At 34.2% G+C, this 17,806-nt stretch overlaps 1 protein-coding gene across 7 annotated transcripts in view; it reads left to right on the forward strand.

Moving 5' to 3' along the window:
- LOC143253197 (uncharacterized) overlaps window positions 1–16,867 on the forward strand; it is an 80,339-nt gene extending 63,472 nt beyond the window's left edge. For all 7 annotated transcript variants that reach the window (XM_076506635.1, XM_076506638.1, XM_076506634.1 and 4 more), the window contains 4 exons: window positions 510–612; window positions 5,029–5,214; window positions 10,911–10,991; window positions 16,082–16,867. In XM_076506635.1, coding sequence (XP_076362750.1) covers window positions 510–612; window positions 5,029–5,214; window positions 10,911–10,991; window positions 16,082–16,254 — 543 coding nt within the window. In that variant the 3' untranslated portion in view covers window positions 16,255–16,867. The remainder of the gene's footprint in view (window positions 1–509; window positions 613–5,028; window positions 5,215–10,910; window positions 10,992–16,081) is intronic.
- Window positions 16,868–17,806: the final 939 nt, after the last annotated feature.

Here is a 17,806-nt window from a genome sequence, read left to right on the forward strand (position 1 = left end):
TGCTAAGAGAAGATACCCAATGCTGCAAGGCCCGGCATGGCCAGATGGTTAAGGCACTCGACTCGTAATCCGAAGGTCGCGGGTTCGAATCCCCATTACCAAACATGCTCGCCCTTTCAGCCATGGGGGCGTTATAATGTGACGGTCAATCCAACTATATAAAAGAGTACATTAAGAGTTGGCGGTGGGTGATGATGACTAGCTGCCTTCCCTCTAGTCTTACACTGCTAAATTAGGGACGGCTAGCGCAGATAACCTTCTTGTAGCTTTTCACGAAATTCAAAACAAACCAAACCAAACTAGCGCTGTGAAAGGTTGATATGTGCCTATATTTTAAAAAAAAATTCACAGTCATTTAAAACAATACATTTACTGGTATAAATATTTTGCAATGGACATATTCGTGTTTTAAGAATCATTTCACAACTAGCATTTCTTCTGTGATTACTTTGTCAATATAACCAAATAATTTTATTTCGGAAATCTGAATATTGTTTCTTCATGTATAGGATCCTGGAACAGAGCTTTCTGTTGGGACTCATACTATTAGCTATAGAGCTAAAGACAAGGCTGGTAACTTTGCTGATTGCACATTCGAAATCCATGTTAAAGGTGAGTGCAGATAAAATTAAATAATCTCAGTATATTTATAGAGATTAACGTGATTTTTATACAGAAATATGTGCGAAATGAATCATTTTCATCCCTTACTTTGAATTCTTATCTCTTTTCAATACTGTATGGCAACACTAATCACTTATACTGTTCTGCTACATTTCTACTACATTTACATGTTGTCCTGTGTTTATTTTTAAAATTGCTTACATCAAAGATGTAAATTATATGATAGCTTTAGGCCAAAGTCACAATGGGCTGTCTGCTGTATCCACACTTTAGGGATCTTAGTTGATAAAATTACTACTGTCCCACAGGAGAACTTAAAGTATATATGAGGAAAAAAACTGTGTTGAAGTAAGTTTAATACCAGATTACAATCTTGTAATCACTAGAGACATTGTTCTCTCATGTGGATATCAGTTGATTCAAGGAAGGTAGAAGACAAACAGCTCCTTTACCAATGTTACCAGTAACCCTCTGGCTTTATACTGTGTTACTGATTCTCCATATTTTGTTGTTTGATGTTTTCTGGATGGCGATAAATATTTCCATGATTGTTGTTTTCTCCTTACAGATCAGGGGAAGACAATATATTGGCAACAGAGGTATTTGATGAAGTGATTTTTCTTTCGAGACTGTCAACTTCATCTTTTATCTTTATTCTTGCAGGGACCGCTACATACATCCAGATGATGGTCTACCATGACATCTATCTGGAGACCAAATACGATTAAGTTTATGAAGCACTGCCTCGGAGACAATCAGAAATACTATGTTGATGACATTGTCTCTTTGAAGTTCAATGCTTCCAGCAATCCAAGGAAAAGACTGCTTTATAACTTTCAGCTCCATCCTTGTACCACCAGTGGGAAGCTTAAATGCTCCACCAGTCTCTTATGTAAAATGTTATTTTCCCTGTAGAACGATAAATGCTTAACCAGCTTTCTTGCTCTCTGTGGCATAGGAATCATATGTGATTATGGTAGCAATTACTGTCCACCATGATCTTTAAATTGTTGTCATGAAGTGTTTTTACTTCATATCCTTCTCAGTTCCTACATATTTTGTCTGAGCTGGATTCTATACATCCCAATGGAGCAAGACATGTATTCCACATGAAAACATATGAGGAATAATGATGATGGTTTATCTCATTAGTGTCTATGTAACACTTTCCATCCTTAACCGGATCCTGAGGCGGATCTTAGATAATCCTTGCTTGATTAGTGTCTCTCAGACCACTGATTGTGGAGTTGAAAAGATCCAGTTGAGAAGTCTCTAGTGAACAAATCTGTTCATGAGCACTGCTTGTACTGTACGATGCTGCTGAATGCTGTGATGTGTAATAGGGATTTCACGAGTGTGGGTCCAAGTGCACCTTGTTGCCAGTCTAAATCATTCAAGTTAAGCTTGTCAGAAACATTTACTCCTACAAACCCATTTAATCTATCGTAGATGATCGATTGTTCTTTTGATAACTTTTAGTCTCACTTTACCTGCCAGTCTAAATTCAACCTGTCCTCTATTTCTTCAGAAAGTCCAGTTAATACATAATATAATAAGTGTGGCTGAAAGTCTTGAAGTAATTAGTATGTGTATTTATATATGTACAATATGCATGTGTATATGCTTGTGTGTAATCATTGTTAAAGAATGTAATCAGCTGATATGCTTCTATCAAGCCACAGGTGTCACATAGTACATTACACATTTTATTCAATATAGGTGTTGTTTATATGTATCCAATCTCCTGACACTCTTTTAGTTTTTTTGTTTGTTTGTTTAGAATTAAGCACAAAGCTAACCAATGGGCCATCTGTGATATGCTCACCACGGGTATCGAAACCCGGTTTTTAGTAGTGGAGTCCGCAGACATGCCGCTGTACTACTGGAGACCTTACTTTTAGTAATTGCCCCATACAATACGTACAAATGAATTAAAGGTTTCAAATTAATTAAGTGAACATATATTTTGTTCCTTCAAATATAATATTACGGCGTCTGAAATATTTCTAAGAACTATCAAAGTAACATCGAAACGTGCATAATCTTTGCAAATAAATATAGTGCAATGCTCGTTTATAAATATTATTGTAGTTTTTGCTTTAGTTATTGAAATGCGAATATATTTTTCACAAGTTTTGTTTAGAATGTGGTTTTAAAACACTATAACTTGGATTGTGGTAAGAAGCTCAAAAAGTTAAGTCATTTTATATTTTATTTTTGGAAATTTGAGGAAATAAAGAGAAAACAAATATTTAATTATTTTCTTATGTATTAATAAAAATATACATTGAATTGACCTACGTTTGCAAAATCAGATAAACAAGCGGAATTTTTTTAAAGTCAGTTTTGTGGACTTCTACTGAAAATAAACCAACGATCAGAACTGAGTCACTTTGAAACTCTTGATACAGTTCGAAAGATATGTCAATGAATAAAATGATAATGATAAATTTCTTTGACGTTATAAATTTTAAAAACTGTAAATCGTCAAGTCAAACTATATAAGCATCTACAACCAAACCGTCATAAATAAATAATTTAAGATTTGTTTGTTTGTTTGTTTGGGAATTTCACACAAAGCTACTCGAGGGCTATCTGTGCTAGCCGTCCCTAATTTAGCAGTGTAAGACTAGAGGGAAGGCAGCTAGTCATCACCACCCACAGCCAACTCTTGGGCTATTCTTGTACCAACGAATAGTGGGATTGACCGTCACATTATACACCCCCACGGCTGGGAGGGCGAGCATGTTTAGCGCAATAATTTAAGAAGAGCGAACCTGTAATTCAATAGAGGTTAATAGAATTATTTTATACAAAAATTAAAAGAATTATCAAAAGTGTTTTCAGAGTAAACTACAACAGAGAAATGAATTTTGTGAAGATCAGAAAAATAACTTTGACACATTCATTTCTGATTTGCTCCTATAGAAGCACTTTATTTATCTATGTATTATTTTCGATAATTGAAATAAACATTAAGATATTTACCATAAAAGTATACACTACTTTTACCTACGATTTTTGTTAGTATATTCGATTTTGTACTCAGAGAAGCCGATGTTTACAAAATACCTTATCTCAGATAGTTAGTGCACTCGACTCGTAATCTGAGGATTTCGGGTTCAAATTTCCGTCACACCAAACATGTTCACCCTTTCAATCGTGGGGACATTATAACGTAACGTCCACTGTTCTTTGGTAAAAGGATAGGCGAAGAGTTAGCAATGAGTGGTTTTTTTTTTTATTTGTTTGTTTGTTTTTGAATTTCGCGCAAAGCTATACGAGTGCTATCTGCGATAGCCGTCTCTAATTTAACAGTGTAAGACTAGAGAGAAGGCAGTTAGTCATTACCACCCACAGCCAACTCTTAGGGTACTCTTTTAGCAACGAAAAGTGGGATTGAGCGTAAAATTATAACAGCCTACGGCTAAAAGTGCGAGCAAGTTTGGCGCGACGAGGATTCGAATCCCTGACCGTCAGATTACGAATTGAGTACCTTGACCACCTGGCCATGCTGGGCTAGGTAATGGGTGGTCTCTTTCCTCTAGAATTTCACTGCTAAATTAGGGATGGCTAGCGCATATAGCTCTCTCATAGCTTTGTTCGAAATTCCAAACAAACAAAACAAGCCGAGTCTGTGGTATTTTTTTATTTTAATGTTACATTTTAACTACTGATTTCTTGACGGTCATAAAACTTATATTTTTGTTTTACATATTTTTATAGTGTTATTCAACCAAAACAGTTCTGATATCTGTTTTGACTTTAATTTTATAATGTGTTTCCTTTCCTTACGTTCTTATTACGTTTTGTCGTTTTTGAGATTTTATAAAAATATGTAGTTATCACAAAAATGGTGAATTAATTGAAAAAAGTATGGCTTAACTGCTAACTGTTAAGAATGAATAATATCATTTGTTAAACACAAAGATACATAATGGGCTCATTTGTTGGTAGTTAAACACAAAGATACATAATGGGCTCATTTGTTGGTAGTTAAACACAAAGATATATAATGGGCTCATTTGTTGGTAGTTAAACACAAAGATATATAATGGGCTATCTCTACTGTAGCTACAACGGGTATTAAAACCCCTTACCGCCGTGTCACTGGGAAGGGAACTGTATCATTTTAATTTTATTTTTATATTTATTCCAACTTTAACCTTGTTGTTAAGCGACAACCCACTTTTTATTATTGATTGTAAACCGTTTCAATGTTAGTAGAATTATACTGTTCTTAAGGGATTTTTAACAAAATTAAAGTATTTCTTTATATCACAAGTGAAATTTGTATTTTTCTTTGTAATGTTAAATATTTACTTAATAAAGATATTAGTGTTATTATCGGTTTCAAAAACTAATTACTAAAAATTTTCTTGTAAAACGATTTAATGTTTCTAGTATTAGAATGTCAGGACCTCTATGGATTAGAAAACGGTGAACAAAACTGCGCTGACTGGATTTTTGGAAAAATCTGCTCTCCAACTTGTCGTTCTGGATATGTGTTCTATACAGCGGTTTCTGATACATACGAGTGTTCCCTGAACGGAGAATGGACTCCAAGTAATATTATTCCTGACTGTGCTGGTAGGTGAATTTTATTTACAAACATATATAGTGTGTGTGTTTGTCTTATAACAAAGTCATATTGGGCTATCTGCTGAGTCTACCGAGGGGAATCGAACCCCTGATTTTAGCATTGTAAATGCGTAGACTTTCCTCTGTGTCAGTGAAGGACATGTATATAAGAACAAACACACAAATATAGACATGTAAATGAGCGACATTGATAAAAGTAGCAAAGCATTAGCAAGTACTTACATATTCGGAAGTTTTGCTTTTTATACTTATGTATAAGGTTATTTATTTACTTGCCGTAATTGAAAGTGTATTAAACGTTTTTGCCAAAGTTCATAAATTTCTAAGCAGAAGCAAATTCACTTTATTCTTTAAAAGGGCAGTACTGTGCAAAATTATTAGAATAAAGTCAGGTATTAGATTTAAGGCTACTTTGAAAAAATACAGTATAGGGTAAATCACACGTGAAACATCAAAAATGCTATTTATCTTTATATTTAGTACAACAGAAACATCGTGAAAGTATTTGAGCTTAGCAAAAAATTAATATTTTGTGGCACCGCTTGTACTTTAATAACTTCAGACAGTCTTTCAGGCATTGTTGCAACATATTTAATCAAAGTGTCCTTTGGGATTTTACTCTAAATGTTTCTAATACATTTACATAAAATTTCTTTGGAAATAACTTTTGATGTGTAAAGTTTTTGATTTATCAAATCCCAGATTTGCACAAGTTGGTTGAGATGGGGTTTTTGGGGTCCATTGCATTATTTGAATGGATTTAGCAACTTCTTTCTGAACTAAATAATTTCTTTATAGGTCGAGTGAGTGTTTGGGGTCATTATTCTTTTGGTAGTAGAATCCTTTACTTGTAATACGCAAACCTCTAAGTATAGCATGTCGAGATCACTATCTTATAGTATTTATGCTGATACATTATTTCATTTGTTTTTCAAACATCTCCTGTCGCCTCAACAGAAAAACACCACCAAAGCATAATTGACTCTCGCATACTTCATGGTAAATGTTATACATTGAGGTTATACATCTTTTATCTTTCTTCTGCTGGATATACAACCTCTGCTTTGAACCGAATATTTCAAACTTAAACTCATCCGCCCATAAAAGCCTTTCCCAATCATCGAAAATAGATTTTTGTACTTTTTAGCTAGTTCCAGTCTCTTGAAAATATTTGGAGATCGAAGTAAAGATTTATAAACTGCTACATGACCAAACGTGCCATTTTCGTTGAATCTTTTTAATATTGTAGATCTAGACAGTTTTCAGTCATCTGATAAATTGTCGTTTATCTCATGCTTGAGATCAGTGGCAGTCTTCCTTCTGTCCCGAAGACTACATAAACAATGATACTTAACATCAGTATCATTGAGTTTCGGTGTTCTTCTTATCCTTTACTATTTTCAAATTTACCTATCTCGGTCTCACGATCTAGGGTGTACTTGACAGTGCTTAGGAAGCATTTCAAGTCTGCAGTAATTTGTCGGAGAATCCAACAAACGTCATGTAGAGCTTCTGTGCGAACTTTCTGTTTTACTGATAACTCTCTACGCTTTTTGGACTGCATATACCGGTATCATATTTTAGCTTCTTTCTATAGATTTAAGACATTCCATGAGGTACCATGGCAGTTATTTCAGACTCTAATTTTGATCAGTATGTTTATTCAACAGAACTCTTATGAGATGCCCTTTGTACAAGTATATGAGTATTCTAAAGAATGAAAAGTATTCTCACCCTGGCTCATCAAATTATCAACAGGGATCAGTGAAACATTACTATAGTGTTTAAATACGTTCTACAATGGCATGAAAGAATTACAAAATATTCTCTTGTTCTAAAACTTTTTCGCAGTACAGTAAAATAGTACAAGTTTTGCTTAGCTCAAAATTAGAATATCTGTAGTTGTAGAAATGATAAAAGGTTGATGAAAGGATAAAAACTATGGCTCTTCCTCACGAAATGAGAAAAAAAAACTGTTACTGATAATGCGTTTCACCATTTATATCCTTGCAGTTTACGATCCAATATTAAGGATGACCTCCTTAATGTTCATAAAGAGTCATTCATTAAATGCTACTGTTTCAGTCATTATAAGACACAGTACTTCTTATTAATGAATATTTCATAGCTAGATTTGATGCAACTTCTTCATTCACAACATACCAGCTGCTAACATAAACTATTTGAAGATGATTCTTTTATTTACTGTTTAGCTTCTTGGTGTCGTGTCCACCCTATCTTTACCACAAACTGCATACCGTTCGTGGTGTCTTTCAATAGTTAGATTTATTCCAACTACCTGTGGTCAATTGTTTGTTAATAGTCGGTGTATTTCTTCCAAATCGGGGATGTGGCAGCTCTGCTCTTGACATATCTTGGCAATAATATCCTTCTTAGTAGAAGGGAACCCTTCGATGTTGGAGGATATAACTGTCAGTGCCAGTCCTAAAAAGGGTCCATCTTAGCTATGATTGATTGACTAATTATTTGGAATTAAGCATAAAGCTACACTATGGACTTTCTGTGCTCTGCTCACCCTGAGTATCGAAACCCGATTTCTAGCAGTGTGAACTGTAGACATATCGCTGTGTCATTGGGGGGGGGGCTATGTCGCCGGTACTGTTTAGAATAGTGGTGGTTTCAAGATCAACACTCATAGTGTTTATAACTCCCAGGATCGCAACGTGAACGCTCTTGCAATGGTCACATTGTTTAATTAGGGAAGAATTTACGAAGCTGTATGATTAAGTCAGTGGAGTTACTACGTGATTTCCACTAAGTTGACCCGGCATGGCTAGGCAGTAAAGACACTCGACTCGTAATCCGAGGGTCGTAAGTTCGAATCCCCGTTACACCAATCATGCTCACTCTTTCAGGGGCGTTATAATGTGATGTTCAATCCCACTTTTTGTTGGTAAAAAAGTAGCCCAAGAGTTGGCGGTGGTTGGTGATGACTACCTGTCTTTCCTCTAGTCTTACACCGCTAAATTAGGAACAGCTATCGCAGATAGCCCTCGTGTAGCTTTGCGCGAAATTAAAAAACAAACAATCCACTAAGACTAACCCTAGCTAATACTTCTCTCATCTACCACGAAGAACCGTGGCTGAATAACTGTTTTGAGGTTTTTTAAACCAATATTTTAGAAATCCTACTATGAAGACAATTTCGACACTTTTTGATCACTTTTGTTTGTTTTGAATTTTGCGCAAAGCTACACGATGGCTATCTGCGCTAGCCGTCACTAATTTAGCAGTGTAAGACTAGAGAAAAGGCAGCTAGTCATCACCACCCACCGCCAATTCTTAGGCTACTCTTTTACCAATGATAGTGGGGTTGATCGTCACCTTATAACGCCCCCACGGCTGAAAGGGCGAGCATGTTTATAGCGACCGGGATTCGAATTGATCACTTTTTAATCTACATATTATTATTACTCTAGGTGGTCGAAGTTTATCAACGCCAATTTATCTAAAGAAAACGTTCAGAGGCCAGCTCGTAGACAAGATCAACCTGGAACATGTCTAATAACTCGAGCCTTTAAGATTTGTTCAACTTATTTTATTTTACAGTTGAGCACCGCTGTATGTCTTCAGACTTACAACGCTATAAACCGGGTTTTGATACCCGTTGTGGGCAGTGTACAGATTTGTTCAACTTATTTTATTTTACAGTTGAGCACCGCTGTATGTCTTCAGATTTACAACGCTATAAACCGGGTTTTGATACCCGTGGTGGGCAGTGTACAGATACCTCATTCTGTGGCTTTGTGCTTGATTACAAACAAACACTTTTCCTTGAAGTACCACTGTGTATTTTAATGCTCTCAAATAACTTGTAGAAAACCTAACCTGTATATTTATAAATAAGACACTTAAAATTCTATAAAAATGTTCATGCTTCATAAATGTATTGTTTCGTTGACCATCCTCTACCTAGGACAACAAAGTATCATACTTTGTAAACAAGCTAACCCTTTTAATAAGATTACCTACCTATCTTTCTTTGAGTATCTATAAATACTTGTGTGTGCTGACTGCAATGCCACCTATATCACAAAACCTAGAGAGAAGTTCCCGTTATCATCCGCAAGCACTTACTTAAAGGTATCGTCTAGTTCAGGTGATATCCTTTTAAGTCCACCCAACTCGACGATCCGAAATCACGGATATGAAATTGGACATACCATTCAGGATTCACTAACGTACGTAATGATAATTCCGACCCTGAATTGCTAATCCAAGAAAATCCATCTCTGAAGCAAATCTTCCGTTTTAAATATAACATTCCTTATACATTTAATTTTTATTTTAAAGTAACATTTTTGATAGCTTTATCTTTTAATTAAAAACTTTATAAATACAATTTTTAATGTTATTTCCTCTCCTTCATTGATACTGTTTCTAAATAGTCTTTACTATTATTGGTTAACTTTTATTGTTGTTGATGCTTCACGCGATTAGAACATTCTTTAGATATTGTATTTTCTGATGCACATAATTTTCGTTTTCTTGTGCCTGATGATGATTTATTTAAAGATTCAAAACACTGCATAAACATACTTATATAGGTATAGGTATTTATAAGCAATAGCATTTCACAACTTAAAAACAATGGGGTATGATGTTCTTTATAATAGCCTTATTTGTTAAATATAAAATTGTGTTTTCGTATCAAAAAATCTCTAGCCGATACATTAATTCACAAAAGAGGTAGAAAGTATAGTGAAGCTTAATGTTCACATCTGTAGCGAGAGTAACGAAACTCGTGTGTTTTTTGTGTGTTATAAGCCCTCAGAATTTCCATTACCTAAAGTCTACCGTAGTATTTGAGACATGACTAAAACACTACCTGCTATACATCTAACGTAACGTGTTGTACTTTTACATGACTCATTATAAGTTTGGAAAAGTTTATATGTATGGAATTAATCCAAACGCCACAAAATTGGCTATCTGTGCTCTGCCCTCCATGGGTATCGAAACTGGTTTCTAGCGATGTGAGTCCGCAGAATGTTTATAACTCCCATGTTTATATTACAGTGAATATTCTTAATTTACTAAAAGATTATTTTAATAGGTTAATATACTTACCTAAATATAACTGATGCTTAATATCCTCGGTACTTGGTGGAACTCCATAATTACAGAATTTAGGAAAACAAGACCATTGTAGATTTCACAAACACATTATTTATTATTCATGACTATAGTTTCGTTAGTAATTGTTTTGTTCTTATTCAATTCTGTGCTTAACTAAATCTGGCCTGGCATGGCCTAGCGCGTTAAGGCGTAATCTGAGGGTCGCGGGTTCGCGCCCGAGTTGCGCCAAAACATGCTCGCCCTCCCAGCCGTGGGGGCGTTATAATGTGACGGTCAATCCCACTATTCGTTGGTACAAGAGTAGCCCAAGAGTTGGCGGTAGGTGGTGATGATTAGCTGCCTTCCCTCTAGTCTTACACTGCTAAATTAGGGACGGCTAGCACAGATAGCCCTCGAGTAGCTTTGTGCGAAATTCCAAAACAAACTTAACTAAATCTTTTCCCGAATGAAAGAAATACTATTTTTCTAATTCTTGTTTATTTATTGTGTCACATTGGCTCACTTTATGTGTTACGTATTCTTCATCCTTTTATATAAACTCTGCTGACGAGCTAGTTTTAATATTTAGTAATTTCTTACTACAGCTTTCACATATAAGACAGAAGATGGATGCCCTGCTGGAACAGAATTGAAACATGACATGAAAGAGAACGGCGAAATATGCGGTAATTATAACAATGACATTTATCGTATATAAATTAAAGGTTTATGGGAATTAGTGTACATTTCATTTTAATCGGATTTTACAGCTATTCTTTATACTCACCTGAAATAGCAGAAGCTATTATTTTCAGTCTTTTTCCACTAGAATTATAATTTTAAACAATCTGTAATTGGTTTTAGTTTTAATATATTTGTATTTGCACAAAAAAACAACAACAACGAAAACAGTACCTATTCAATGACATTGTTGCCATCAAGGGTATTAGTATGAAAAGAAAGCTCTGTAACTCAGCCGTTTACAAACGTTTTGAATTTCTACCCCAGTTCAGACATATTGAAATTACGCGACCCTAACTGTTAGAAAGTATATTTCAACCGGCTTATTTACACGTGTTTGCCACATATGTTGTTGTTTTTTGCCAAACCCACATTAGGGAACCACTGCTATGACATATCTTAATGAAGAATGAGGTACTGGCACAAATGCTAAAATGTGAATGTCCCATATTTTAAAATCATTCAATACAATATAATTAATTTGGTAAAACCTTGCTATATGAATTTTCAATAGAAACAGTAAACTTAATAAAACATTTACAAATTTAATATATTCCAACAAAACTTCTGAAAAGCTATAAGGTTACTAACTGAATGTACCACAATATATTGGCTTATTGGATCTCTTTATCTCTATCATTTGGTAATAGCAAAAAGAAATGCATTTTGTTCTAAACAGGTTTAATCCATCTCTTCATAATCTGTAGATATCATACAATTTGGTAAACATATGACCAGGGTAAACCTGATTTTGACCATTCCGACAGCCATAAAACAAAAAGAAATGGCCCGGCATGGCCAGGTGGTTAAGGTACTTGACTCGTAATTCAAGGACTGTGGGTTCAAATCCCCGTCACACCAAATATGTTCGCCCTTTCAGCCATGGAGGCGTTATAGTGTATGGTCAGTCTCATTATTAGTTGGTAAATGAGTAGCTCAAGAGTTGGCGCTGGGTGGTGATGACTAGCTCTAGTCTTACACTGATAAGTTAGAGACAGATAGCGCAGATAACCCTCTTGTAGCTTTGCGCGAAATTAAAATAAAACAACAAAACGAAATAAAAACTTTAATATCTAGAAATAGAATTTCATTTTGCCTGCATGTACCAAATGTGATGCATTTTAAGTACATTGAATTGTTGTTGTTTTTCTTATAGCAAAGCCACATTTGGCTATCTGCTGAAGTACATTGAAAGGAAAGCAAAACGTAATGACAAAATATTTAACTTAAGTCTCTGTGAATTTATATAGTTGTTATAGTAGTTCAACCTGAATACTTTAAAATCATAACTTTTATTTATGAAATGTCTTAAACTGCAAAACTGACTTAAATCAAAACGCAACAGGTTACTGAGAATACAGTTGAAAAACCAAACAAAATTATTTAAACATTTGATCTCCAAGCACGATGACAGCGGGACCTAAACATTGTGGTAGTAAATATAATTACTTTTTATACAGGTGAATAAATTCCTCTCGCATAATGAAAGTGAAATTTACAGGCTTAGTTCTATAGGTTAACTTATTTCCGAAAAAATAAAATTGTTAAGTTTGTTGATATTGTAATGGTAGGGTCAACAAGATAAATCACGAAATAACTCTGACATTGGCTAAACTGGCTGATTCTAAGCTAATAAATAAAAAGAAAGAACACAAAATGTAACGCATTTATGTTGCGCACTGAACAATCGCCTTCTATTATTCTGCTCTCGATATATCTTTCTGTCGACTGACTTGCATGAGGTACCATGTGGAATTGTTTGAATCCAATGATCCTTACTTAACAGGAAACATTGTATTAATCCATAGTGGCTATTGCTTCCACATGACTAATCATTTTCTCTAATCCCCAATAAAGAAAAATGCAAAATACAAAAATAAAACCTTTAATAAAAAATCGCAGGTACACACACTTACATTGACGAATTAACCTTTAATATAAAAAATCACACGTTAAAAAAAATATTTTGAAAGGATTGCTTACCTTCATTAGGAAAGGGTAGTTTAACAAATTATGCATAACTATAACAAACGCCAACCAAAATTAAGACTTTTTAATAAAAAAGTGTATGAAAACAAGCTTCTAACAGAAAACATAATCAGTCAAAATACACAAAAAACCTCATAACACACATGAAGATGGTTGCACGAGTTTAATAGAAAATGACTGAGGCACAATTTTAAATAAAAAACGTGAACAGAAATATAATCAGGAAAATAATACTTAAACAGTGAAGAAACACTACAACTACAAATATGTTAATCTAATAATATACCATCAACAATAATAACTTCAACACTCACTATATTGTGAAAATCATTGTAAAATCTAATTTCTCACACTAGATGCGTAGAATATGTGGTACTAATAATATATGTATTTTGTTAGATCCAAAAATGTATTATGAGATTTAGCAGTTCAAAGAAGCTTTGTCTTTTCGATTACTTATTATATTGTGAATACTGAACTCTGTACTCGAAATGCGAGTTAACAAAATTACAAACTTCATGGTTTTAATATTTGCAAATTCCAAACATTAATTGTCATTCACATCAGAAAGATATGAAAGACACAAATCTTCTCCGTCTTCTTAGGTTTACAACTAACTTGAAATTCATAAAATTTTATTTAATCAGATCATAACTGTATCTAGACTACTTATAAAATGTGTATGTATTTTTATCGCAAAGCTACATTGGGCTATCTGCTGACTCCACTGAGAGGAATCTAACCTATGTAAAATTTATAACTTACTTTCGGATTTCTTCTCATAACACACTGCTGGCCAAAATCTTAAGGCCAATTAACATAAAGAAAAAATATCCATTTTGCGTTGTTAGACTCAACCACTTATTTAAGTAGAGCTTCGAAAGATAAAAATAAGAAAAGGGAAATAAAAATAAAAAACCTTTTTAGCATTTAATAGGGAAAATGTGAACACTATGAAATTAGCCTATATACTAGCTGATCAAAAGTTTAAGGTCATACCAAAAAGAAGTCCTAAACAGGGTAGGAAATGCCCAACAAGAGGTCTCAGAAGTGAGTTACACGGCCGTCATTGCGAATAACTTCAAACATTCGATTTGGCATGGTCGATATAAGCGTTTGCAGAAGGCTAGCTGGATGTTATTCCAAGTGGTAAAGATCATGCACTGTTTGGAATTGACGTTCATTTCAATAGACTTCCCTTTCCATCCATCCCCAAACATTTTCAATGAAGTTCAGTTCGGGCGAACACACTGGATGGTTCAAAAGAATCACGTTATTCGCCATGAAAATGTCCTTTGTCCTGCGGGCATTGTGGATTGCAACGTTATCCTGATGAAAGATCCAGTCATTTCCACACACACTAGGGCCTTCAGTCAATAAAGATGCTCTTCCACCATGCCAATGTAGCCAGCTGCTGTTTGACACCCCTGTATAACCTGAAGCTCCGTTGTTCCATGGAAGGAGAAAGCGCCCCAGATCATGATCTCGTGTAGAAAATGTCTCCGGTGGGATATCCTTATCGTGTCAGTAACGTTGGAAGCCATCTGAACAATCCAGGTTAAATTTTTCTCATCAGAGAACAAAACCTTCGTTCACATTTCTACGTCCCATGTTTGGTGCTTCTCAGCAAAAACCTTCGTCTTATTGTTCTTGAGCTACATTCTGCATCCGTAAGGGCCTTAATCTGGTTCGACAATTGGCTGGTGTCTTGCCGGATAACCCGTCGAATCCTCCTGCTCAATCCCGGGGAAATTTTCTTGGGCCGATCACTTGAAAATCTCGTTCCGTAGCCCTCAGGGTCTTTTAGGAAATTTGCAACAACAGTTTTACTACGCCCAATCTCACCAGCAATGGCACGTTGAGAGAGACCTTGCTTTTGCAGCTCGACAATTCTGCCACGTTCAAACTCAGTCAACGTTTTAGCATTTACCATGTTTTTACCCAATGTAACACAGGAGATGTCAGTGAAAGATGTTGACAACGCTAATGCTTGAACACAAATGACTAAATGGTCTTAAACTTTTGACCAGCTAGTACTTAGGCTAATTTCATAGTGTTCACATTTTTCCTATTAAATGCTAAAAAAGTTTTTTATTTGTATTTTCCATTTTCTTATTTTCATTTTTCAAAGCTCTACTCAAATAAGTGGTTGAGTCTAACAACGCAAAATGCATATTTTTTTATGTTCATTGGCCTTAAGATTTTGGCCAGCAGTCTACGTCTAATGATATTCAAACATGTGAATAAGTTTCTAATAATTATTCAATTTGAGCGAGTTATTGGTGATATGTATCTAATAATTGTTAAAATAATTCGGTTAATGGGATAATAAGAGATTATGATCCATGAGGTCGTTGTATGTAATACAGTAATCTGCTTTACACTGGAAATGCTGTTTTGTAGTATAACTTAAACAAAAAACATTTTCCACTGTAAAGCTTGTCACGACCATAAATTTAATTTACTGTTGGTATACAGCTGGTCGTTATTTAGATTCACTGAATTTATTATTCGTATGTAAAAATATTTACTGTAGATATATGTCTGGAAATTGCTAAAATATCTCTTTTCGTCTTTCGTATGCATTTGATAACTATTAAAATGTAATTTATTGTTGATATGTGCCTGGTTTTGTTTTTCAAACTTCTCAGTTTGTTGTTGATATACTTTAGGAAGTATTTAAACCTGCCAGTCTGATTTAGATATGTTACTCGTAGTTATTTAAATTTGCACTTTATCATTGTTTCACACTTGTTAAAGTATTCTGTGCTAACAGTTAATAATGGTTTTTACATTGTTTAACCTTCAACTTTCTGCTATCTAGATAAGTAAATCTCCGTAGGTAAACTTTAATATGTTTGTTTCCTGGCCGAATGTATGTTTCAGTAATCTAAATAATTATGATTTAATGCTTATAAAAATAATATTCATCTTGTTTTTATCACTTTAAATGTCTGGTGTCACCTTAAGTCCATAATAAAAACGATACTGTTTTCCTGCTTTTATACTTTAGAGTTTTATGAATATTTATTGTTTTCGTAATTAGTGGAATGCCCACCAGGATATTTTTGGGAGTCAGTGAGTGCTGCTTGCACTACCTGCCCTACTAGTGAATACCAAGATGAATTCCGGCAACTTACGTGTAAGAAGTGCCCCGTGGTTAAAAGTATTTTGTCAAAACTTTCACCAGTTGCTCGACTGTCGTGTGGAAAAGCTTAGAAAACCAACAATGAGTCTCGAACAGTCAAAAGTAATACTTGGGAAAGCAAGATTATTCATATTTGAGTTAGATGGGAAAAAGTTTCTTAAATAACATTTTTAAACACATGAAAAATTTCTAGAAATTAAAAAATTACAGATGTTACTGTTCTGAAATAAAACATTATGTCGGCATTACTGTAAATGTTTTGTAAAACGAAACTGGTTATTAGTGAATAAATTAAGGGTACAAGGATTTGTTTAAAATGTTTAGTATGTTAAAATCAGTAATTATTCCCTTTAACAATTTCTAATATTCCTAGCACTGATAGTGTGCAACTTTCATATAATCACATCTAGATTATTCACACACTTGTGAGTTTTGCTCTTAGAAGTATCTCATATTTGAATATAGTATTAATGAGTCGATCACAAGTTTGCAGAATTTATTTTAATGGAAAGATTTATTGTTTCCAAAAATAATATACATAGTTCTTTACACATTTTATTCAAATGCTTTAGACAAAGTTTTAACCTTATAAATGGTAAAGAGATCACTATGAACCGTTAGATACTTTGTAAACACCATATGGCTTTATGATTTATTTGTAATAAAATCATCTTGTTTGTGTTTTTCGTGACAGTTTTCTTGTATTTCTATTATAAGAACATCTAATTAGAAAACGTTACTCACTGACCAGAAAAAAAAAAATTGCATAAACCTTTGGACAAAGTTAGAGATTTCAATATTACGATATTATAATATTGTTTGTTTTAATCTCGATTAGAAAATAAAGATTTTACAAAACTATTTGTCAGTATTAGAAGTTATTAAACATCTGATCAGTCTGGTCTAAAAATAATATATATATTATTTTTTACCCTTTAGTTTCAGATACTCCTTAAACATACAATATATGTTATTTTTAACAATAATATGAGAACTTAAGTATTAAGTTTTAACCTTACAGTGTGTTGAAATATGCGAAACTGCACTTTTATTTTGTATATGGAGTTTACTCGTCTAATCTATCATGAACTAATACATTAAAACATGAATAGTATGTATTAGAAGTAAATATGAGAAACAGAATAGCTAAGACTGTGTTCAAAGTTTTATTGAAATATGTTACTAAGGTGGAAATATATGTCTCTCAAGCTCGTCTGAACTGTGCTACATATATCCTAACTACAAAGACTATCTTCCATCATCTCTAACAACTGACCGAAGGGAAAGCAGCCAGTCAGCAACAACCTAACACACACACACATTATTCACGCTATGTTATGTATTGTCACTCTTAAAATACCTCACAGCTTCAAGCGTATAGAATATTTTGTGGTACCGCATGGATTCGATGACATCCAGCTATTAGTTCTGATGCAATGAATTCCTGACTCATCCCGGCTAAGACTGACATATTTCAGCTCATATCGCCCGTAGGTACACTTGATTCCACCACAAAATATCTCATTGTTACGTTTATAGCACAAAATTTAATTTGAGAAGACTTTGTAGTGCTGATAATTTTACAGTTGATATCGGAAGTAAGTGACCGTATACCATACGTTA

This window comes from Tachypleus tridentatus, chromosome 6 (genome assembly GCF_004210375.1).
Source record: "Tachypleus tridentatus isolate NWPU-2018 chromosome 6, ASM421037v1, whole genome shotgun sequence".
Taxonomy (NCBI): domain Eukaryota; kingdom Metazoa; phylum Arthropoda; class Merostomata; order Xiphosura; family Limulidae; genus Tachypleus; species Tachypleus tridentatus.